General features: G+C 35.7%; 1 protein-coding gene across 1 annotated transcript in view; it reads right to left on the bottom strand.

Annotated features, from left to right (window-relative positions):
- The window catches only part of FMN1 (formin 1), a 130,910-nt gene that overhangs the window by 81,855 nt on the left and 24,342 nt on the right, over positions 1-24,713 (bottom strand). The window contains exons 3-6 of the mRNA XM_032213656.1: positions 18,490-18,665; positions 13,505-13,577; positions 10,570-12,095; positions 9,449-9,566 (exon numbers count right to left, since the gene is read on the bottom strand). Coding sequence (XP_032069547.1) covers positions 9,449-9,566; positions 10,570-12,095; positions 13,505-13,577; positions 18,490-18,665 — 1,893 coding nt within the window. The remainder of the gene's footprint in view (positions 1-9,448; positions 9,567-10,569; positions 12,096-13,504; positions 13,578-18,489; positions 18,666-24,713) is intronic.

Below are 24,713 nucleotides of genomic sequence, written 5' to 3'. Positions count from 1 at the left end.
CACATTTACATTCACTTAATATCTATGAAGCACTTGCGCCCTTATCCATACACAACACATTCATGTCTATTCATTTATCATGTAGAGACAATACTAATATAACCTCATAATCCCTCTTTTTATTTTGCTAAATATGTGGCTGCCTCATGACTTAGAGAAAAATTAATCCACTGCCAGGTCACTTGATAAAACTGAGTAGTTATTCTGCTGTAAGGCTAAACATTCAAAATTAGAGTCCAGCAAATAATTACGCCCAATTGGCAAATATTGAAGAAAGTTAAATAGACATGCCTTTGTATGCTTCACACTCCCGTTTTCCCATCTTAAACAAAGGAATAACAATGGAATGTTTATTTTGTGTCACACAACATAGTTTTCTGTTAACGAGTCATTTCAGATACAAACATTATTTGAATTATAGGATGTGCCATAACCACACATATCCCTTTTATTCTTTTAATAAGATTCACTTTGGTTATTTTATATTTAGTACAAACCATTATTGATCACTGCATCTAACTAGAACATAATTGTCCACATGGGTTCTACAAATACAATTTACAAAGCAATACACGAGTGGTTTGCCATTCAGCATGGAGGATACATGTATGAACAGTAGATTATAGTTCAGATATACTGCTGTTGCTATTTCAGTTCATGACATCATCTAAATTAATTCTGGATCTTCTCATAGAATACTCACAAAGGTTTACAACAGGATGCACACACGTAAATACTATGCCTTCTTTTAGATTACTCATAAAAATAGTAAAATAAATAACTGAAAATCTTATTTAGAAGGGGACAATTATTCCAGAACTATATCATAAAAGGGTTCGCTAGCTTTTGTTTATCATTTGAGTGGTTTCTTGAGTAAAAAAATGACTTTCAGCATTGTATGGATTTAATTGTAAAAGGTAGTATATTTGTTATATATATGAAAATGACGGCTATTCAAATAACATTGTATAGGTTATATAAACAAGTAAATTAGATTTTAATGGAACCTTTTTGACAGAAATCTACTTTTTCCAAAGTAAGCAACTTACAGAGTATAAATTTAAATTGACATTATAACACAAATAGTACAATTATTTAGTACTATTTTGCAATTAAGTGTTTCCCAAAATGGCCTCACCAACATGCTGAAATTTAGCTTTCATATCCCCAAGTCAATGTACCCATTGGCTCGCTTGACTGGGATTTGGTATCCAATATCCCTAAGAGTACCATATTGAGGGGAAAAATGGTTAAATTAACAGCACTATTTGATTCAATTCTCTTTAGAAGGATTTTATTTTTCTCAGTTAAAACATAATGTCCAAAAATAGTTAAAAAAAAATTATTCATGAATGTACAAAAACCTGCAGATTAATAAACAATAGGCAAGTCTTCAAAAACTTCCATTTGTCATGAAAAAAGGAAAACTAAACTTGTGATTTTGTGACTTGAAATCACTCAAAATGCCAGATCATGTATCACTTGAACCCAAAACAGGTTATTGTAATTAAAACATATTACATATTACAGATACTGTAACACAGTTAAATATTACAACTAAAATCTGCTTTTTTATGACAAATACTATTATTTTCAGTTAAGGTACTTTGGTTTTGTTTTCATTCACAACCTTACTTCTTTTTCTCACACTAAATTAAAAATAGTATTTATAGCTTCACAGTCTGTTGCCATGGAAATTGAGGTGCCATAGAAACAGCATGACTTTGCTGCAGGATTAAATAACTGTAAAAGGCGATGAAATGGAAATGAAACATATAAACATCAGAAAATGCTATTTAAAATGTAAAACATAAAATAAATTTTGTCTTACTGTAATTATTTCCAACACTGTCAGCTAATCAAAGTTCTCTTTTTATACTACTTGTGTCAGAAAAATATTCAAATTACTGCCATTGTTTAGAGTGGGAAGACAGAAGGCCATTTTAGTAAATAATTAGATACACAGTACCTCAATACAATTGAAATGCACACCATCATTTTGAGCACAGTACATTGTCAGAGCCACAAGCAATGGTTGTAATATGAAATATAATACATATTGACAAAGAATATAACAAAGAACCTCTCTTTTTTGCCTGCATACTATTTTTATATAAATATTTTAAGGGTGCATTTTTTTCTTTTCATAAGCAAAAAAAAAGTATTTGAAGTGGTGCATAAATGTTTCCACCTAGAGAGTACAAATTCATGACCAGACAGTACTGAATTAGAGCAGTTAATCTGATAAATGCTCAGTCCTTATGCCCTTTTTAATTTTGTTGTGAGGAAAGACACGTTTGATAAGAATGTGTGTTTTCCCTTAAAACGATTATGTTTTTTGCTCTAGATTTAATGAGCACCTAATTCACCATATTGGAATGCTCTATAGCTTGATATAGTCTTCCACATATTAAGCTTTTATAGTCCCCTATGCCATCTAATGCTACTAATTCTTCTTTTAGATTTGTTTTGATTGTTTATATATATTTGCATCTATATATATACCCATCTATATATCATCTATATCTATCTAAATTCCTATATCTTTCATATATTCTAGCTTTTTATATATTTTATTACTTTGTCATTAAGTGGTCATTAAAGTCTATTTTAATTACTTTATCCCATCCTCCTGACCATAATATCATGACCATAATAAAGATTTGATGTGATCTGTATCTAAATTGATAAGTTATGTAGCTAAATTGAAACAATAGGACTAGTGGTTAGAACCTGAATGGTTAGGTCGAGTAGATCTTTAACAATATTTCTAAACAAAATATGTAGAATTTAAAGCAATTATAGCAAAAATAGAAAAGGATTCAAAAGTCATATATACATCATAAAAATAAAATGTATAGTCTGTACAGATGGCAGTGACTTTTACCAACTGGTATTGAATATATGTCTCCTACCTGTGTTGAGTGAAATTTCCTTTTCACTCAATCACATAGTGACTAAGCATGCAATTGTTGAAGCTTAGGTCTGTGGAAAACATATTTGATATAATAATTATTGCACAGCAACAGCAAGTAATGACACCTAATAATATTATACTTACTGTCTCATTAAATTCCAATTTTCTAAATTTCTACTGAATCTTTACATAGTTTTTTACAATAAAAAGGAAAAGTTGCTCTTCAGTCAAGCTTTCCAAAATACATGGTCATGTCTGCAATTTTCTATGCGCAGAACAAACAGGTCAGGAATGACACAGTCTTTTTCTGATTTTTTTTTAAACTCTAGTTCAACAAGCTGACTGGGGAATGCTGGGAGTTGCAGTCCACACATCTTAAAGTTGCCAAAGTCAAAAGGTTAGGGTTAGGGTTAGGATAATAGGCATATGGTATAAATCAAATATTGGATTAGATTCAAAATCTGACTGAGTGGATATCCATGGAATTCAAAAGTGAAGTTAAAACTAAGGAGAAATTTCCTGACAGTTATAATAATTAATCAATGGAACAGCTTGCCTCCAGAAATAGTGGGTGCTCAAAAACTGGAGGGTTTTAAGAAGAGATTAGCTAACCATTTGTCTGAAATGGTACAGGGTTTCTTGCTTGAGCAGGGGATTGGACTAGAAGACCTCCAAGGGGGTCTGTAAACCGAATATTCTGTAAACTGAATAACTCTGTTATTCTGTTCTGTTCTGTAAACCTCTCCATGCTCCCATAATCAACTCTAAAGATGTCCATGATTATATGGAATAGTGGGAAAAGATGAAAAAAGGGCATTAATGGATGTTTCCTTTTTTATTGGTGAAAATATCCTGAGCAGATGTCAACCAAGGAAATGATCCTATTTTCAGAAAAGGAGCTGCATCCAGCGCGGTGCTTATACTGTTATGTAAGTAGAATGTTCTGTGACAGCTATAGCCTGGGAGAATTCTCTAGAAGTTATTATAGCACAAAAATCAGCTAATGGTTTTGATTGTGTCATTTAGGATTAAAAGTTCACCTGGAAGCCAACCAGATTCCCTCATTAGGAGGGAAATGGCTGATTCCAAAGTGACTGTAAATAAGTTGCTAACATTTCAGGCTCAAAACAATGAATAGCCGTGATGAGTATCTGCATGTGTTAGATAAGTAATAATATTTCAAGTCTTTGGAAAACTGGAACTTATCTACGTAGTCTGAGGTGGATGCAGAGCAGCCAACTTTACAAGGTATTGGCCTTTCTCTAAAGATCGGTGTATTAAGACATCATGAATAAAAAAAAAAAAATTCTTACTGAAGTGTGACTAATTCTGGCATTTCTCAAACTAGATGAGAATCTCTGTGTGCAGCCCCATGCATTCTAAACTCTCTTCTCTTTGTTAAGTGTGCAGCGAACAGTGAAAAAGCCATTTAGAGCACATTCTATATAATCAAAACGTTTCCCCAAGGGAGTGTGACAGTGTTTCTTTTTCCTAGCCCAATCTAACAGTTAGGGGTGGGGGGGAGGGAGTCAAAGCTGTTTCCCAGGATGCTATGGATTCCTTCTGAGATTCTCAATAGCATCAACATGATCCTTAAAGTTTGGGGTGCGGTTTGAAAAATATTTCCTTAAAAAATAGCCTCCTATATATTACATTTAAGAAGCATTTCTCAGAAGCTCTAATATATACAGTATGTGACCAACCATAATGCTATTAACTTCTAATTTTAGAACCTTGCAAATATGTTTTAATGCTTTCTGTGTTATGTTCCTATGTCTTTCATTATGTCTCACTTGTGACGGATAATGTTTTATATATGTTATCATCAATATGTGAAATTTTATAGAACGTCTAGGAATTCTACAGAATGTCAAAACTGGGATATCAAAGTATGAAATGCTTAATATTTCATTTCCTAGGCATTCTTTACAATGCCAGCTTTTCATAAATTGTCAATAACATACATGCAGATAATATACACATATAGGCACCAGGGGTGGCATTCACTTACTTTCCCTAACGGTTTGCAAATGTTAGTGTGCACGCCACCTTCGCCCATGCACACAGCCTTCTGCACATGTGTTTTTGGTGAAAAAATGGCCTAAATGGGATGCCATAGAGCCAGGGTGGGTGGGCCGGGCCATCCATGATTTCTGCTACCAGTTTGGGCAAACCGGTCTGAACCGTTAGAATACCGATAGGTACCTAAACAAATACAATCACAGACACTAACTTAATTGTCTAATAACTCATGATCTTAACATTTTAGTACTTTATTCATGAAATAATTTTATAATTTAGTCAGTTTTCATTTTATATTTTTTAGAACATTAAAAAGCAAAAGATTTAAAAAACTTGAAGAGAACCCAGAGTAGACTTATGGTAAAATAATATATTTTAATCTCTATCTTCAAGTGTAAAGAAGAGCTCGAATCAGATGGACATATATGTCATTAGTTTACACACACACACATACAAGTGTGTGTGTGTGTGTGTGTGTATGTGTGTGTATGTATGTATGTATGTATGTGTGTATATATATATATATAGGTTTTGGTGTATTCGGGTCTTTTCCTGTGTAAGATTGAGAGTATCTTGGCGATGTTTCGACGAGGTCCCACTCGTCATCCTCAAGCTGGTGTCTTCGGTCTCGTGCCTGTGCGAGTAAAGTATTATCGGAGCTGCCATCCCTCTATAAATACTGGTGGGGGTGTGTAGAGTGCTGGCTCTGTTGCTGCAAGCAGATTGGTTGGCTGTGTTGTAACATCTTGATTAGTTGATGGAGTTGATGTTTGCAGATTAGTCAGTTGTTTCATAACATCCTGTGTGGCTGAATTACTGGCTGTGTGCCTATTGTTCTTTTGTGTTGTAATGACCTGGGTGATGTGCTGTGTGATGACCCCCTGAGCTCTATTGTAGTGATATCCTGAGTCCTCTGCTGCAACTTCTTGGGGGGTTGGATAGAAGGAGCTCCTATGAGATCACCCTTCTCACCCATCATCGCAAACCTATAAATGGAACATTTTGAAACCGACACCTTAGATAAATCTGAACACAAACCCAAATTCTGATTTAGATATGTAGATGACACATTTGTAATTTGGCCACATGGGAAGGAAAAACTGGACAACTTCCTCACACATCTCAACAGCCTACACCCCAAAATACAATTTACCATAGAAATAGAAGCTAACAACCAACTTCCCTTTCTGGACGTCTTAATCTACAAAAAACCCAATGGCTCCCTAGGACACACCATCTACCAGAAAAACACACACACACCCCGGTACTTAAATGCACAATCCCATCACCACCCTGCACAGATCAACTCCATAGCCAAGACCCTCATCTCCAGAACCAAATGCCTAGCTGACAAAGACCACCTGAAAACTGAATTACACACTCACACAAACGTATTAATTGCCAATGGATTCCAAAGAAACACAATTACCAACCTAATCCAAAAGGAGACATCACCCAAGAATCAAGACACAGAACAGGACAACGGCATCGACCTCCTCCCTTACATCAAAGGCACCACAGATAAAATCAGCAAAATTCTCCACAAACATAATATCAAGAAAGCCCTTGGCACTGACCAAAAAATAGCCAATATTTTAAGAAACCCCAAAGACAAGATCCAGCTAGAAAACCGAGTCTATGAAATGCCATGCAAAATCTGCCCTGTCACATATATTGGACAAAGTAATAGGAGAATAAATGCACACATTGCAGAACACAAGAACGCAGTCATAAAAGAAAAAAAAACCTTCTTCCTTCTTCCAGCACCTTAAAGCAACGGGACATGAAATTGATTTTGAAAGAACCATATTAATCTCCAAAACTGAACACTTCAACAAGAGAATAATTATGGAAGCCATAGAAATAGAGAAACACCCCCACAACATGAATAAACGTGATACCTCCCGCCTACCAGACATATGGAAACGAGCCCTAGTCAACAAACGAATCCTAGCCACGAAAACTGACACCGGACCCAGAACAACACAGGGCGCAACCACCAATCACCCTCACCAGACTCAAACCCAAACCCATCCAGAAGCCAAACTATGGCAGCATCACCAACTGCTGCACCCTGCTTTGACCCCCACACAAAGCAAACTGACACACGTCATGAACACATGGCCAGACCGCAAACTCAGAGCCAAACCAAAGCCCGGGATGTTACACCTCAGCCATCTGCTCAGGACATGACATCACAGAACTCTGGAGGTTACAACACAAAGGCTCAGGATGTTACAATGCAGCCACCCCCCCAAGACGTTGCAGCAGAGGACTCAGGATATCACTACAATAGAACTCAGGAGGTTATCACACAGCCCATCACCCAGGTCATTACAACACAAAAGAACAATAGCTACACAGCCAGTACCTCAGCCACACAGGGTGTTACGAAACAGCTGACTAATCTGCAAACATCAACTCTATCAAATAATCAAGATGTTACAACACAGCCAACCAATCTGCTTGCAGCAACAGAGCCAGGACTCTACACCCCCCCACCAGTATTTATAGAGGGACGGCAGTTCCGATCACGCTTTGCTCGCACAGGCACGAGACTGAAGAAACCAGCCTGAGGATGACGAGTGGGACCTCGTCGAAACATCGCCAAGATACTCTCAATCTTACATGGGAAAAGACCCGAATACACCAAAACCTGTATATATATATAAGGAACTTTAGATTTAATGTAATGTCTGAACAATGGGAGAATCTGTGGGCGAAAGGTTTAAAATTTACACTTTTACAATTTAAAAGAAAAATTTTATAAGATAATGTATAGGTGGTATTTAACACTAGGCATGTTATCAAGAATGTATAAAGACATTTCAAATGAATGTTGGAAATGCAAATGTAAAGAAGGGACTTTTTATCATTTATGGTGGATATATTATAATGCAAAGAAATTCATATTCTAATACAGAAGATACTTGAAATGAATTTAAGATAAAACAGAAACTATTCTTTTGGGGGTTTAATGGAAAAAGTCTTGGGGAAAAAAATGGAACTTTGATGTTATACATGTTGACTGCAGCAAGATTACTTTATACGCAAAAATGGAAGGACACTTCAATTCCCACAATGGACGAATAGCTGCAAAAGTTGATGGAGTTATCAGAAAAAATGATTGTTAAGTTGATTGTTTTGATAAAGGAAAAACACACAATTACTTTTGTTTGTACTAGGAAACCGCTTCTGGACTTTGTGCTTGAGGTGGAAAAAAACGAAACTTTGATTTTGGGCTTTACCGATTAGACTGATTTATTATTATACAAATGGCTAGTTTATATTATTATGTAAAATTTAAAAGGTGGTTTGATATTACTATCTTATTCTATGGCACCAAAGAGAGTCAGAAGTCAATGTCTTTTCTTTTTCCCTTCTTTTTTCTCTCCCCTATTTTTGCTTTTGTATTTTTGTATTTTATATTATAAACTAATTAAAAAGGATCAACATGGAAAAAATTGAAGAACATATTAAAGAATATGCCTTTTGTATCAGAGGTGGGTTTCTGCCAGTGTGGCCTGGATCGGGCAAACCGGTAGTGGTGGCGGCAGGAAGCTCTGTCCACCTGCCTGGAAGTGCGAGCGCGCACAAGCAAACTGGTAGTAAAAAAAAAATGGAAACCCATCACTGCTTTGTATGTATAGTGTTTAAAATTTTGAACCATTTTGCTTATTTCTATTAAACTTCTAGCAAAAGTTTATATATGTAGTATGTATGTATGTATGTATGTATGTATGTATGTATGTATGTATGTATGTATTTTAATCTGAACCTTGCAATTCTTACAAAAAATGTATAAAATGTTTGCCAATAGCTATTAAGCTACTATAGATATACTATTTCTTGAATTGTATTACTTCATAAATTACTAATTACTGCACTTTTAAAAATAGTTCTCTAGTAAGAGCACATAACAGGGAAATTTGATTGTCTGACTCTTGCCGCAAAGTGTGAAGTTCCTTCTATTGCACTTCTTCATCCACAATTTTGCCAAACATTTTAAAACACAATTGGTGAACTAAAATCTAACCGTATGCAAAACATAATTTTAATACTTTAAAATCAGACTGTAGAGATTATTTCAATGAGTTAATATAGCTGTACTGCACTTATTGGTTATAAATGTATTTGAAAGAGGAACTTATTTTGGGATAAGCACTGTAGTAAGGAACAGAACTATTTGACTTCAAAATCATTTACTTTTTAATTGTAGTCCCGGAATAATACAATAGCAGAGTTGGAAGGGACCTTGGAGGTCTTCTAGTCCAAACCCCTGCCTAGGCAGGGAACCCTATACTGTTTCAGACAAATAGCTATCCAACATCTTCTTAAAGACTTCCAGTGTTGGGGCAATCACAACTTCTGGAGGCAAGCTGTTCCACTGATTAATTGTTCTGTCAGGAAATTTAATGATATCATAACTTTTTTTTCCGAGCACATTGTGTAAACATTCATGTAAGAAAACTATCATTACTAATTCTATGTATCCCTGCTTTCAATTACCTGCTTCTGTATATTTTAAGCCTATTTTCTCTTCTTCATCCTTTGCTTTGGGTGGAGGCCAGACAGTCTGGAGTCTTCCTGGGGTCTTGTCATCCTGTTCTGAAGGAATTACATCAGCCTGATAAAACAAAACCAAACCACACAAATAAAAAATATGTTACAATATTCAACATTAACTTTATAAATTATTGTACATACACTTTCCCCCCTTCTTTCCCTATTTTCATTTTGTAGTACTTTCAACCTGAAGAAGAGGAATATGAAAGCTTGCACATATCTGGGAACTCTTTATGTGGTTCAGATGGAATTTAATCACATTTTTTTTCCCACTAGCGGATCATATTCTGCATTCTCTCCTTTTTGGATAAGCTATCACAGCAACTCCATGTAAGCATGTCACCTTTGTATGCATTTCAAACATGGGATTACCAACTATAGAAAATAATAGACAATGCACAATGGCACTAGATTAAATTGAGAGTGTCAAACTAGTGGATGTCCAGTAACAGGTTGTTAACATCCATGGTGTGAATTTGAAAACTTAATAATCCTCAATTTACATTACCCTATAGGTTTATTTTTAAAAGTAAACACATATCATGATCCTGATTTAAATCTCTTGGACAAAAGCAAAATGTTAATGCATTAGATATAAACAAATTATTTTTAAATGTTTTTACAGTGAGTATTTGCCTATCAATATGTTGACTAATCGTTGATTTGCTTTTAAAAACAAATTAAAATAATGAGTAAGTCACAAATCTATAAATTATAGGCAAATAAGCCTCTCAATTGTCACTTCTCTCTCTCTCTAAATGAAATATAATCCGACAATTCATGCATACAAGATTTTGCCTACTAATTTATAATCTATATTTATATAATGTACATTGCTATTTTATACAATACTGTTTTTATGCACAACTTTTATCAAGATAATCTAGTATTGTGCTGAGAAAAATAAAATGGTGGGGGAGCTTCAGTTTGGTGGTACATTTTCTGCATCAGAAGTTACTATTGTTATTTTAATTCTTCCCACTCAAGAAACCTAAATATCAAAAACTCCAGGCTTTTGCAACTATATTCTAGACAAAGCACACAAGAGAATCAATCAAACCTACTGGTTTTGTTTCTGTGGCTGCATCACCGGATTTTTGTTTAGACCTCTCAAATATTGCCATCAAAGATTCCTTTTCATGTTTCATTTTGCGTTTTATTGCTTCTAATTCTGAAGTGTCAGCAGTTGTCTCTTTTTTGGGAGGACGTGTAAATAAAGCTTTAAATGCATCCAGTGCAGATTCTGCAGGACTTGGTTTAATTTCTTCACATGGATCCGTTGTCACATAAGATTTCCTTTCTTGGACCTCTCCAGATGCTAGTACTACTTCATCAATACTTTTCTCTTCAGTTTTAGGCCCTAACAACTGAGAAAGCTGTTCTAGAAAAGTAGGAGAACCTTTCGGCTCTGATATTTTCTTCTTGGTTATCGGCTCAGGTGCAAGGTTCGACTTCTTAACAGGCTGTCGTAGTTTGAGCATAGCTAGATCACTGTCTTTCTGTTTGATTTCAGTGACAGTTTCCTCCGGATCTGCAGACAACCCTTTCTTTCGAACACGTAATCCACTAAAGAAGGCTGGGAGCTGAAAGGACTTTTCACTTGAAGCTGGTTTTGTAGGAGAATCAGCACTGCAGTTACTTGAAAGAGATCCCTGGTCTTCTTCAGCTTCCTGAATATCCTTTGCTGTAGCAATTGAACTAATATTTTCCTTGATTGGTGTTCTAACCTCTGTATTTGAATACATTTCTGGTATTGTATCTCCCATTTCTTTTGACGGCCATTTGCAATTTGGTAGAATTGGCTCTGTGTTACCCTCTGCTATAGTACTATGCATTTCTGTATATAGTTCTGTGTCTTCTTTATTTTGATCATTATCCTCCAATGATACAGCACAATTTAACACAGGGTAGTTTGTTACATTTCCATGCGCGTCTAGATCTGTAGCCTCATTGTCTAATTCTGTGTCACTTGTTGTATGAGCCAAAGGACCCTGAACAAGAATGGAATCCTTATAATCTTGTTTGCTGAATTCACACAAAGGAGAGTGGCTAGAATAGGAATCGGAGAGGGACGGCTCCTTCTGCTCCCTTTGCTGTGTTTCCAAGTCTCTTGTCCCATAAACATCTGCCTGATGATCATCTGAGACAAAAGCATAGTCTATATAGGTATTATCTATGCTGTCATTATCTTCAGAATCAACAAAGTTTCCAGCATAAATTCTGCACACATTTGAAGCACCAGTAATGGTTTCTGCAGGGTCATCTGAAGCCCGGTCATCCATTCCTGAGACCGCCTTCAAAACAAATATGTCTCTTGTGTCAGCTTCTGAAACAGCCTGAACATTACTTTCCTCCTGCACTGTTTCTGGAAGCAGGTCAACTGTATTTAGATCAGCTGCTTCATTTACTTTGTTCTTCTCATCCTCTTTGTCCACATGGCTATCAACATCCCCACTGACATTTTGAAACCCTTTTAAAACCACTTGCTGTTTTGAAGCTCCTGGTTCTAATTTATCTGTAAATCCAAATAGTCCTTTCATAGAAAATTTATTTAAGAAAGTGTGGCTTGTTTCAGTCTCTTTCTCCTTCCCTGGATTAGACAGTTTACTGCAATCACAATTTTTTTCCATGTTGGGCAGATCAAAACACACATATATTCCTGGAACAAGAAGTATTTATTTCTATACAATTACTTCCAGGAAATGTTTTTTCATTCAGTAAGTAAATCGAATCATTATGGAGGAAAACTGTTTCTCCAAATCATACACTGTTTTTCCTACAACATAGTGGTATGAAATGCAAATTCCTGCCAACATTTACAACCTCAGTACAGAAGAAATAGGAAGATTTCTCTCATTTTGCATGCCACGTTTTCTCAGCAGCAACATAACTTACTTTTTACACAAAAGGCCTTTTTTTGTCAAGGCAAATCTGCAAACTAATCGACTGAAAAGCACAAGGCACAGTTACACTAATTCCTACTGTTCAGTGAATTCCAAAGCTTTTTACTTTCTAGAAAATCGAGTTAAAGGTTAGTACTGAACAACTGGTACTTGCAGTTTGCTATTTCCTTATGCCGGCTCAGGAGTCATCAAAATCTGTCAGCAGAAAATTTCAGAAAGATCCCCACTGTGGTCAAAAGCTGCTTTAGCAGAATCTTAGAAGCGGCTACGTATCAGAAATGTGGAAAATCTTGATGGATTGGAATTTATTGGAAGTTCTTTGCTAAAACATGCCTTCTCTCCTGGAGAATTCCAAATGTGGAAGAGTGGAATTTACTCTTCCTGACTGTACTGCCCTTGAAGCTGAATAATAATAACAAAAAGAAAACACTCTTCCGCTTTTGGTGCAGGTTTGGTCTGGAATGTAGCTTGCAGCGAGTGAGCATCAACCAAGAGGACTGGTTTCATATTACCGTGTTTCAAACTCTGCACAACTATTTCTGTGGCCCACAAACAGGTACTAATCAGGCAGTTTCACCACACCCATGGATTAGAAGTTATATGGGAGGGCAAAGTAAACAGAGAGAATATTCATTAACTCTGAGAGAACAGGACGTTTCAAAGATGTATTTCCGCTGTCTTTTCACATGGACATGTACACATGGGTGTTTGCATATGCTTCATACACACAATTATTTGATTTATGAATACCTCTGCAGTTTAGGACTTGGGATCAATCTTATTTTTCATTTTATGAAAGAAAGCATCCTGAACCAATTGCAGACAAGTACGGTTGTTTGCATAAAATGTAATAGTGTAAAGTGGGTCAAGGAGCAGATGACTTTTAGCTTACTTGCTTAACATTTATCAATATTTTTTTTTCTAAAATATAAAATTTATTGGACAAATTACATTGGAAGTATGCATTGGCTTTTGAATGAAATGCCATTGACCATCTTCTAAAAACCAAACAAGGCCAAAGCAAAAAGAAATAGTTTAAATGAAAATAGAGTAATTAATAGAAGCTAATATTATTATTTAATGTAATAATCCATACATTCGATCACGTTAGAAATTAGTGACATGGCTGCTTGAAGAACTTCACCACAGCTTTTGATGGCTTCAAAAACCTGGAAATTGAACAAGTTTTTAAAATATAGTTTTATATGTTTTGTCTATTCTATTAGGTGTAATATTAAATCATTTCATTCCTTCCCTCTTCAATATCTGTTTATGGGACTAGTGTACCCTTGAGAATGGAGAGGGGCACAGTTTCCTTACACCGAGGAGAGAAACCTCCAACTCTCTAGAAAGAAAGCCTTTTTGTCAACCCTATAAGGTAGACTCAGCTAAGAAATAAATGCCATAAAGAGGAGGACTACTTATTATAACAGCCACAGAAGAATCATGCAAGCCTAAAGGCTGAATGTGTTTCTTTTCTTCCCTTTATTTTTGTGTGAATTAGAAAATGTATGTTTGAGACATTTTCTCAAATTAGCTTCTTAACTAATCATTGCCTCTACCTCCTTCTTTCACAGCCATCCCTTACACCTTCCCAAATTCCCCTTTTTGAGCAGAGTCATAGCCTGCTCACCTTGATGAACATCCTACTATTCAAAATGTATATAATTATAGTCTAATTATTGTGCTTTGGAAATTAAAACTAGTGAAGTAACGTGTTAGGTGGAATATTTGTAGACAGGGCAATGATATTTTATTTGCTTTGGCTAAATAGGTCACAGTTCTTTCCATCTATTCAGCTTTTATATGAATATAATTATTCAGCTTTTATATGAACATGCATGTATATATGTATGTATGTATGTTTACTTGATAAACATACATTGTACCTACTTTACATTGACAAATAAAGTAAAAATTGTTGCATATGTAATAATGGGGAACAGCTAAAGCCACTGTGATTGGTCCAATTTCCCGGCGGACTGACTGTACCGGACAGCCCCTTAAAAGTGGGAACTGCCAGGCAGTTTGGCCTTTCTATTCTCTGGCATGTAAATAAACAGTTCTCAGAAATGACTTGTCCTGCCTCTTAAATCAACCCCCATCTAATAAAAATGGTTATTAGTGTCATAGAAATCTTTAAACATTTGGACTGTGACATTCGAAATACTTTTTTTTGTCCAAAGTTCCATCACAAGGCTAAATTAAATGAGGCTGAATAAAATTAATAAATGTATCATTCTGCATTGCATTCTAGCACTGAAAAAGTATATGCTAAAGTTTTGTCTTTCTCAAATATACTGTAATTACCAAGGCTATGTTCCTCACACCATGGTATAACTAAACTACAGATTTCAATAAATTTAACAAATTGAAAAACAGCAGGGGATTAGCATAGATTTAAGAAAAGGATTGTGTTGATGGCAAATGATATCCTTCATATGTAATATTATATTATAATATTACAAAGCTATACTGTAGTTTCTATTTACTATATTGTTGAAAGGAATTATGATTCTAATATCACGATCTCATTATCAGATATCCTTTCTGAATGTGCTTCACACATCAAAGCCTAGAATATTACTGTAAGAAGGTTATAGTTAAATGCTTCCTGTATTTAGAAGGACTCCAACAATTTAAGAATCAATTAGAAGATGTCCTTCCTCTTACAACAAGTTCATGTGATTGAGAGCTTATTTGGAAGCAAAACATACTGATGAAGCTAAACGAGAGTAAGAAGAACCTGGAGTTCTAAGGTATTTATAGTTGCATGCAAATGGTAAGTCAAATTGTATGTTAAACTATTCATAAAATAGGAAACATGGATTCAAATTTGCAGAAAGATTTTGTACTGAATTCTGCACCATGTAGAGGGAGTTTCAGCTTCAGTTTTTTCATGGATTCATTCAAACCTACAATTTGACAAGAGATGTTTCAACAAATAAATAATGTTCTTAGAAAATAAAGGCAGTTGTGGGAATCCAGTTGTTTATTTCAAAATATTTTTTTCTCTGAAAAAAAAAATACATCTAAGTTATGCTAATAAAAAGCATAATGGAGGATAGAATGGAGAGACCTCACCGGTCACTCTCTCTCATTCTCCTTGTCATTATCAAACTTTGCAATATCCTACCATGTAAAACGGGTGGGTTCTGTATGCTGCTACTTCCATTTTGTTCAGGGATACCCCCCCCCCCGTGTGCTTGCTTGCACTGTGGGCGCATGCACAGTGCAATAAAAATTGCTCAGCACATGTGCAGAAGGCAAAAACAAGATGGCAGCGCCTACGAGAGAACCAGTTCAGTGGCATGGCAGGTCTGGGTCGCTGCAGGTTCTAGTGACCCAGGTCGCCAAGTTACTACTGGTTCGGCCGAATCGGTCCGAACTGGTAGGAACTTACCTCTGATGTAAAGATAATAAATGAATTATGCAGCACCTTGCATTAAAACATCTAAATTATAAATAATATTTAAATAACAAAATAATAATCTGCTATGGAATATGGTTTTGATAATTGGATACACTCATGCATTTAGCTATTATTCAAATCTCATTCCAGGATTGGCAGCCTATTTTGTCCAAGAAAACTGTTTTAAAAAACCTGATCTCCTTTTATATCTCAGCATTTATTCTTTTCTTTCAGGCTTATCTATTCATCTTACCTGGTAAATGAGAAAGACAACTGATGAGCTAGGAGTAAAAAAATAATAATCTGCTTGAGTAAACTTTAATTCCTGATATCTATGTGGATATGTCATTTTCTTGGCAACAGTACAAAAGTAATTTGCAACTGTTTTTTTCTAGGATGTTTTTGCCTTTCCAACCTAACTTTCAAGCCTGGCAGCCTTCCATTTTAAGTTCTAGTAAGAGTTCACCTTGCTTAGCTTCTCAAGATCAGCTAAATCAATGTTTCTCAACCTCAACAACTTTAATCTGCATGGACGTCAACTCCAGGATTCCTCCTGCCAGCTTGCTAGTGGGGAAATTCTGGAAATTAATGTCTACTCATATGAAATGTCTTGGGAATCATAGAGTCATAGGGCTGCAAAGGGACCTGCCCAAGCAAAGAGTCAGGATAGAGACACCCTTTTTTATGTAGAGTTCAGAACATGCCTTTCTTTGCATAAATCTTTTCAGGACCGGCAGCAGAAGTGCTCTTACCAAATTTCATGATGCAATGACCCATGTCTCATCCACAAGCTAAGGAGCTATATTTCAACTTATTTTTTTTCCAGTCAAGAAAAGAAATAATTGTCTTCTTCAGCCAAGGTTTTTAAGAAATGATATAATAATAGATCAGTGTTCGCTGTGGTGTGTGTGTGTTAATAGATGACATTTTATATTATTAGCCCCTTTGAAAGCTCAACTGACAGAAATGCAGGATATCAAGTTACAGAGTAAATAAATATAGGTGGTTCTTGACTTACAACCACAATTGAGCTCAAAATTTCTTTTGCTAAGCAAGGTAGTTGTTAAGTGAGTTTTATCCCATTTTTTGACACTTTTGTCCCAGTTGTTAAATAAATTACTATGGTTATTAAGTGAAACATGAGGTTTCTAGGCAGATCTGGCTTCCTTCATTGTCTCTGCTTGTTGGAAGTCATATGGGAAGGTTACAAATGCTGATCACATGGCCCAGGGATGGTGCAACTGTCATAAATATATGCCAATTGCCAATTGCCAAGTGCCTGGATTTTGATCACTTGATCATGGAGATGCTACAGTAGTTGTTAAGTGTGAAAACTGGTCATAAATCACTTTTTCAGTGCTGTTGTAACATAAAATGGACACTAAATGAATGGTTCTAAGTTTAGGAATATTTGCAAGTACTTAGGAGGTTCTTAAAGCAGAAGGAAAGTTTCTCCTGTTATAATTAAGAGACAGAAACCCCCCCATCCTTGCTTATTTTGAAGTTTTGCAAACTTTAAATGGACTTTCGTTTTAAAAAATAAAGTCTGTTCAAATGTAAATAAATATAGAAATAATGTAAAAACAGTTATTTGAAAAAAACTGTTTGACGTATTTCTAATGTATCTTGCTATAGTATTTTAATTTGTTACATTATTGGATATTTGTTTTTATTTCTTAGAAATGCATTCTACAATGTTTAGGTTATATCCAATATGAAACTCCTGATGTTAATGCTATATATATATAGACAAAGAAGGGTATGTCCTTTCCTACACCATCTTCTCTTTGTTGTTGCTTGTCTCCTTTACTTGGTTATTATTTCAGAGTGAGAATGGCAGTTCAATGCTTTAATATAATATTATCTTTAAGGATTTCTTTCAGCTAATTTGGAAGGAAGGAAGTTCTGAAGAGGAGAATGTGCCACCTTCTGCCTAAAATAACTTTGCCAAATTCTTCTCCACCCTTAATAAGAACTTGCCAAGGCTCCATGTTTATCCAGCTGTTGGGAAGTTGATATTTATGTAATTAGATGTACAGATTTAGCTGCTAATTTAAATAATATTATTTTCAATCAACAGTTACTTGTCAATTACTTGTTAATTGTCATATATGTATGATTAATTTATATATATAAATGAAAAATGAAAAACTATTACATAGAGTATGCGTTCTACACTCTGACTTTATGAAATTGGTGAAAGGAGCATCTGTATGTCATACTTCTCTTGAACCCTAAAAAGCTACCTTATATGGAGCAGATTTTAAGACAAGGTGTGAAACAACAGTAAGAACAAGTTCCAAAATATTTATGGAACTCTGGTCTCACATTTAGACTTCATTGAATATTATTGCCTGCAACAGATGGGGAGCTATCTACAATTTCAGTTTCTTATAGATAACTCTGTAACAGTTACCAATAACTGTGTAAAATCTGATGCATGATTGTAAGAAGAGAATTTTTTAGTTTTAGAGTATTACATCCTTAACGGATTGAATGAACGGCCAAGGAGTTGCTGAGGCTGTCACACTGCTGATGGAAGAATGTAAAAGTAATAACTGATATTTTATATTAACAAAGGAAAAAAATAATTGCCTAACTATGGATAACCAACCCAGTAATCAGCATAAATAAACAACAGCAATAAAGTATTTCATAAAGGTACTCACATTTAGCTCAAGATGTAATAGACTCCTGTCCACTCTTTCTGGTTCAGTGAAATAGACAGAAGGATCAGATTGCCTCAACCTGCAAGCTAAAACCCAGGCATCATCATCTCTATATGTGACAGGTGTCTTAACTGCCTGTTCTGAGTTTTTCTTCCAAGCAGTTTCTATTGGAAAACCTATATAATTTTAACAAACATGAAGAAGAAAGAGAATTATCTCCAACTATAAAAAATTTAAACTGCAGGTCATTAGGAAATAGTTGTTGCAACAACACAAAATTTACTTTTCCGTCAACTTGAGAGACTTAAAAAGCACCATTGCTATTTTATTTAAGAAACAAAATTCTCTCCCATTTACAAATAATGACATCCTGAATACACAGCAAAGACTGAGTTGTGACTTGATTTCATTCCCTGAACATGGAGTAAAGAATTTAAAAAACACTTTAGGCATGGATAGGAAGCAGTGAGCTGTTTCAAGCAGTGAGCTGTTTCAAGCTCTGAAGAGATGCCTCAAAGCCAACTTTGTCTCTTCAGACAAATAGGCAGCCATTGGAAGTACAGCATTGGCCATACTGCAGTTTTTTCCCATATGCAGAAAGGGGTTGTCCGCGTTCCAAGTAATAGCCCAAACGAAAGAAGACTCAGATGTTTGAGCTTCCTCAAAGTTCCATTTTATTAGATATGTCATATTGGCACATCTGGGAAAACCCAAATCTGAAAGCTTCCAGGTTTTCCCCACCCAAGTGAAAGTTCCAGACCCTGCTCAGCACATACATGTCCATCACATGGCCCAATCAGGCCCTGTCCCAACTGGAGAGGCCTCCCAGTCATACCACTCCATGTGTAGAGCAGGTTGTCCTTGATGTTCTGAGAATTTTATTTAGACTATATATCCCCCCAAACGCCATATAATCCCTCCTCCTATTTTCCCACAGAATAAATGTAAAGGCTTGAAGGCTCAATGCAAAAGATGGCGTACAGGCCTGACAGGGTTTTTTTTTAATTCAAAAACTTTGAGAGTTGTGAAGGAGAAGTATGTGAAATATAGATGGACCTGTTTCTAGTATTTTCCACCTTTCTCAGAACAGAATTGTTGTTCTTTCGGATAGTGATGTCAACCACGACTACACATTTATTTGTATGCTGTTGAGAAATAGATCTGCATGGATCTGCATTCTAAATTTATATTCTATATTACACTTGACTGAGGCAATGTAATAGCTTTTCATTCATGACATGGATCCTGTCCCTGCTGCCAGCCAACAACACATGGGTTCCCTGATCCTGTCTACTAATGTTATGAGCCACAAAGACTTATATACTGTATGTGGCTTACTTGAGAGCTGTAGTTCAGCTTATTTGTGCATTCAGTTCTTTTGCTTAGATAACTAGCGACTGGAACATTAAAAGTTCATTGAACCTGCCCCTCTAGTTGTTTATTGTGAAGAAGGGCAATATGACAGGTAGACGGAAAGCATAAGCTGTATTTTCATATTTATTGGGAAATCTTGATTCTTAGTGGAATGGATTTTCCTTAACCATTCATAGGCACTATGACATATGGACACCCTTCGCCTACTGCACGCCCTTTAAGTCTATATGACTAGGGTCTCCTGCTTGGGTGGGGGGTTGGACCATATGACCTACAAGGTCCCTTCCAATTCTGTTAATCTATAATTATGTTGGATGTTTATTATACTTGTATGCCGCCCTATTCCTGAGGGACTCAGGGCGGCTTACAAACAAGTGGGGAAGGGGGAAATACAAAAAACAAACAAGACAGAAACAAAATACACAAAACAGATTAAAAACAACACAACAGTCACAGCAATTCAAGTGGGGCTGGGAACTCATCAGCTCCAGGCCTGCCGGAATAGCCAGGTCTTGACGGCTTTGACTTCAATTCCTAATTCCCAGATTGTATGATTAGCAACACACACTTTAGAAACTAGATTCCAACTTTGACAAGATTTGTAAATTTGACCCAGAAGTTTCTTATCATATCCTTAACATGCCCTCGGATTTCAAAGGCATTTTCATTATTATGCACATAAGCTTTGGGATGTGTGTTTCATTCATTCACTTCATTTGTATGTCATTGAAGAATGATTAAGGAACTAGGCTAGAAACTGGGAAACCATGAGTTCTAGTTCTGCCTTAGGCATTAAACCAGCTATGTGATCTTAGGATAGTCATACCTTGTCAACCAGAAGCAGGCAAACCACTTCTGAAACTTTACCAAGAAAACTGCATGGATTAATTCTGGCAGGCGCCAGGAATTAACATTGACTCAACAGCAAAAACAGGATGGGAGGGAGGGAAGGAAGGAAGGATGGAAGGAAGGAAAGGGCACTCCATCACTGGAAGTTTTCAAGAATAGACTGGGCAACCATTTGTCCAGGATGATAGAAGGTCTCCTGCTTTGAAAAGGGGTTGAATTAGAAGATTTTCAAGGTATCTTCCAGCTCAATGATTGTATGACATCAAAATTTTCTTATCTAACAAGGAATGAAATAACTTTGAATTTTGATATATGTAGTACCAAAACAATATTGACTCTGTTTGTTGCTGAAGACTTTTTACAAATACTTCACCAGATTTCTGCTAAAAGTATTTGGTTCAAATTTGTTCTTTTCAGAAAACATACTGATTTTGTGAAATTCTAAAAAAATCTAATTATGCATATATAAATACATATCAATCAAATTATTTATAATTTTGCCTACTAGTCATAACATATAAAATCTGCACAAAGGTGGCCAAATGTTAATAAAATACATTAAGATGATTGATGTAAGTATATACTTGTATGTTAAATTATGATCTAAATATGAGGTGAGAAATCTGAGACCAAACACTTTAGATCACTTCTGATCAATCTTGGGATTGGCAAGTGATTGCACCGCTGTGACCAGAAACATCAGGTGAATATTAGGTTGATTTTGTCTGATCTAAATAGTACACGCATCATATACAAATATGAGAAAACATTTTGGCTACTTCACAATCAATATGACTTTTGAATGAATCTATGTACACAATTTAGCTTACCTGTAATAACTTTTCATCATACATTAAGGAAGATCCAAAAGACATAATATTCTCCTTCTTTCTAGGCTACTGAATATGGCATACTTTCATAAATCAAATATGTTTATTTATCCAACACAACTACAATACAATGTTTAATTTCCAGTACACCATCTTTGCTGTACACCTGGTCAAAATTTGGAGATTTGATATCTACAATTTTCACAGAAGAGACATATAGAATTTAGTTTAAAATTTGCTTTGCTCAAAGGAATTTTGCCTACCTTACCTAACAACTGACACAAGTATCTTGAAACATACATACATGTGGGACAGTTCTTCAGAATGTCTACAGCCACCAGTAAATATACAATCAGAGGATTACCATAAGATGTTACTGACCTGCAGCATAAGCAACTGATTTCAATAGAATCAGAAAAGTTATTTGCTTGAATATATAATTTAGTTATGTTTTAAATACAATAGCTTTACAACTGCTATTTCTCACGTGAAATTCAATATTTCACATGGTAGATTTTAAATAATGCAGTAGTGAGAAAGTGAACACAGTGAAGACCGTTTTGACAAAAATTAAGAAAAAGCAAAAATTGTAAATGTAAAAAGTCTACAGTTGATTACAAGTGATATTCTAGTTACTCTTGAATATTTAATATATAATTTAGTACTCCAAATATAAACATTTGGTGCATAGTGTTATGCAACAGAGTGTTTGGTTGTTTTTTGGCACAGCATAATATGTAATTCAGCAATAAACCAGGGGTAAAAATCCCAACTGAGCATTAATGACAACATAGCTCTGGTCAATTTCTGGATGCTATTTCCCAAGCCCATTCACTGAAGTCTTTTGATTTTGGAATCCATCTCATTGTCCATTGTTTTCTGTTGTGATGCTTTATTATACTGCCCCAGATAAGCAGCTGATGTGGCTACCAATAGCAAAGGAAACATTTTCCTTGAATCAGCACTAAACTCAATTATTACATAGCATCATTTGTGACATGTGGCTTAAGGGCAGCATGCACTGATTTAAGCATATATATGAATCACCTGCTTGCAATAGGTTTTGAGTGTCCTGCTTGTGGATTTCCCACAGGCATATAGTTGTTCATTAAGGGAAGTAGAATGCTAAAGTAGATGAGACTTTGAGCTGATCCAGCAGGATTTTTCACATGCTTTAAAATAATTTTATTTTGCTGCAATTTAAGAAAAGGCAGACATAGCTGCTCCTACATACTATTTCAGTATCTTCTAATGAAATACTTTCCTAGACTTTGACCAGATATACCAAAGGTTGAATTTTCAGACAAAAGAATATGCTCCAGGCCTGCTTGATTAACTTTTCTAAGGGTTTTTAGTTTCTATTTTTTCTCTTTTGTCACTAAAATATCATTAAAAGGAAGAAAAAGAAGACAAGGTTATCATACCAAGAATTTAAAAAAAGATCTGGTGCCCTCTACAGTTTGAATGGTGCAGCAGTGTCATGCGTAAAAGGCAACAATAATACAAAACATAATGTCATGGTTTAAAATCACAAAATCTGTCAAAACAAGGTTATGTATGGGGTCCGTAAATTTCACTAACAGAGAAGAAGAGTTAGGCAGCCTGCATTTTGTGAAAGATTTGTGCTTGAACAGGAACATGTGGTCAAAACAACACTGTTAAATGTTATGAATAAGCAATAAAAACAATGTATGAGATAAAGTTCTGGTAAAAACAAGTGCTGCAATTAATCATGTGTGCTCTCCCTCTTGAAACTAAAGGAGCAGGGGTTTTTTGTATTTTGTTTGTATCTTTCTGACAACCTATCATTGTCAGTTTAAAACATGCATGATGCTACAGGAAGCAAACTTCAGTTTTCTTATATATTCAAGAGGAGAGATGAACATCTGTGATTCTGTTGGTCATATGATTGTGTAAATAATAAAATAGCTAGATTATTATTGGGAAAAAAACTCAACAGAATGTCTTTCTAGAAACTGAAAGGAAAATGTGTAAAATGTATTTTATTGATACTGACTGAAGCACAGAATTCCTATAGATCCTATAGTTGGTGAAACGTTTCAGCACCAAGTGCCGAAATGAGCGCATACGCAGAGGGCGGAGCACCAGAAACCGGAGGAACAGCTCCCCGGCATGTGTGCCAGCCATCTGGTTTTCTGGTTTCTGGAGTGCATGTGTGCACGAAGACCAGATGGCCGGCGCGCATACACATGTGGGAAACCAGAAACTCAGTTTCCTGGGCTAGAAGCTCAGCTTCTGGTTTCCGGTGCTCCCACCGTGTGAAGACCAGCTGGCCGGCACACATGTGCGTGCCAGAACACGGAAGAGCAACGGGCGATGGCTGGCGTGCCCGGAGAGATGGCTCTGTCACTTCTGGTACACGTGCCATAGGTTTGCCATCATGGCTATAGATGGTTGTTACTAGAAATATAGGCAGTGATTACTGACAAATAAATAGATTAACTGCATGAACTATTTAAAGAAACAGTCACCATAAGCTATTCCCTCTAATGGCTAAAGTATAGTTTAATAGATTCCTGAATGACAAATGACAAATTGTAGACATTTTTGCAAAAGTGGAGCCAACAAAAGTGGTGAAGAATGAAGAGATGGTAAGTAGACTGTTTTTTGGGAATATCTATAGATAAGGAGAGGTTGGGAGATTGCCATTGCGTGTCCTGGATGGCTACTCCACCCAAAGAGATTGCAGGACAGTGGTTTCCCATGATTTGAGTGCTAGAGATGATGGGAATAGTCATTTTTTTCTTAACCATGTTTGGAAGCTTTTAAAGGGCGCTAACTTTGCTAACCTTCACTTGCTAATCGCTTTAGGAAATTGCTCATTAACTATTTCTAAGCTATTAGAGTGACAAGTTTGAAAATACCCTTTGAGACTGCCTTTAATCCTGAACGAAAGAAAACATTAATTATAATCCTATGAATTTAAAGTATCTGAAATAAATAGCAAAAAGCTGAGATTTTGATTTTAGAAAGCTATAAATGGTCCAAGGGTCCAGATGAACTTGGAATATTGGAACATTTATAATAAGATTTTGTAATTAATTATAAAGAACAAACAGCTTCTCAGGCAAATAGTTCTGGTTTTGTTTTTGTAAGACATAACTGATATGTAACTTCATGATTTTAAAAATTGGACACCAGAGGGGTCTA

Source organism: Thamnophis elegans, chromosome 1 (assembly GCF_009769535.1).
Source record: "Thamnophis elegans isolate rThaEle1 chromosome 1, rThaEle1.pri, whole genome shotgun sequence".
Classification (NCBI taxonomy): domain Eukaryota; kingdom Metazoa; phylum Chordata; class Lepidosauria; order Squamata; family Colubridae; genus Thamnophis; species Thamnophis elegans.
This window is presented reverse-complemented; position numbering and strand designations above follow the sequence as displayed.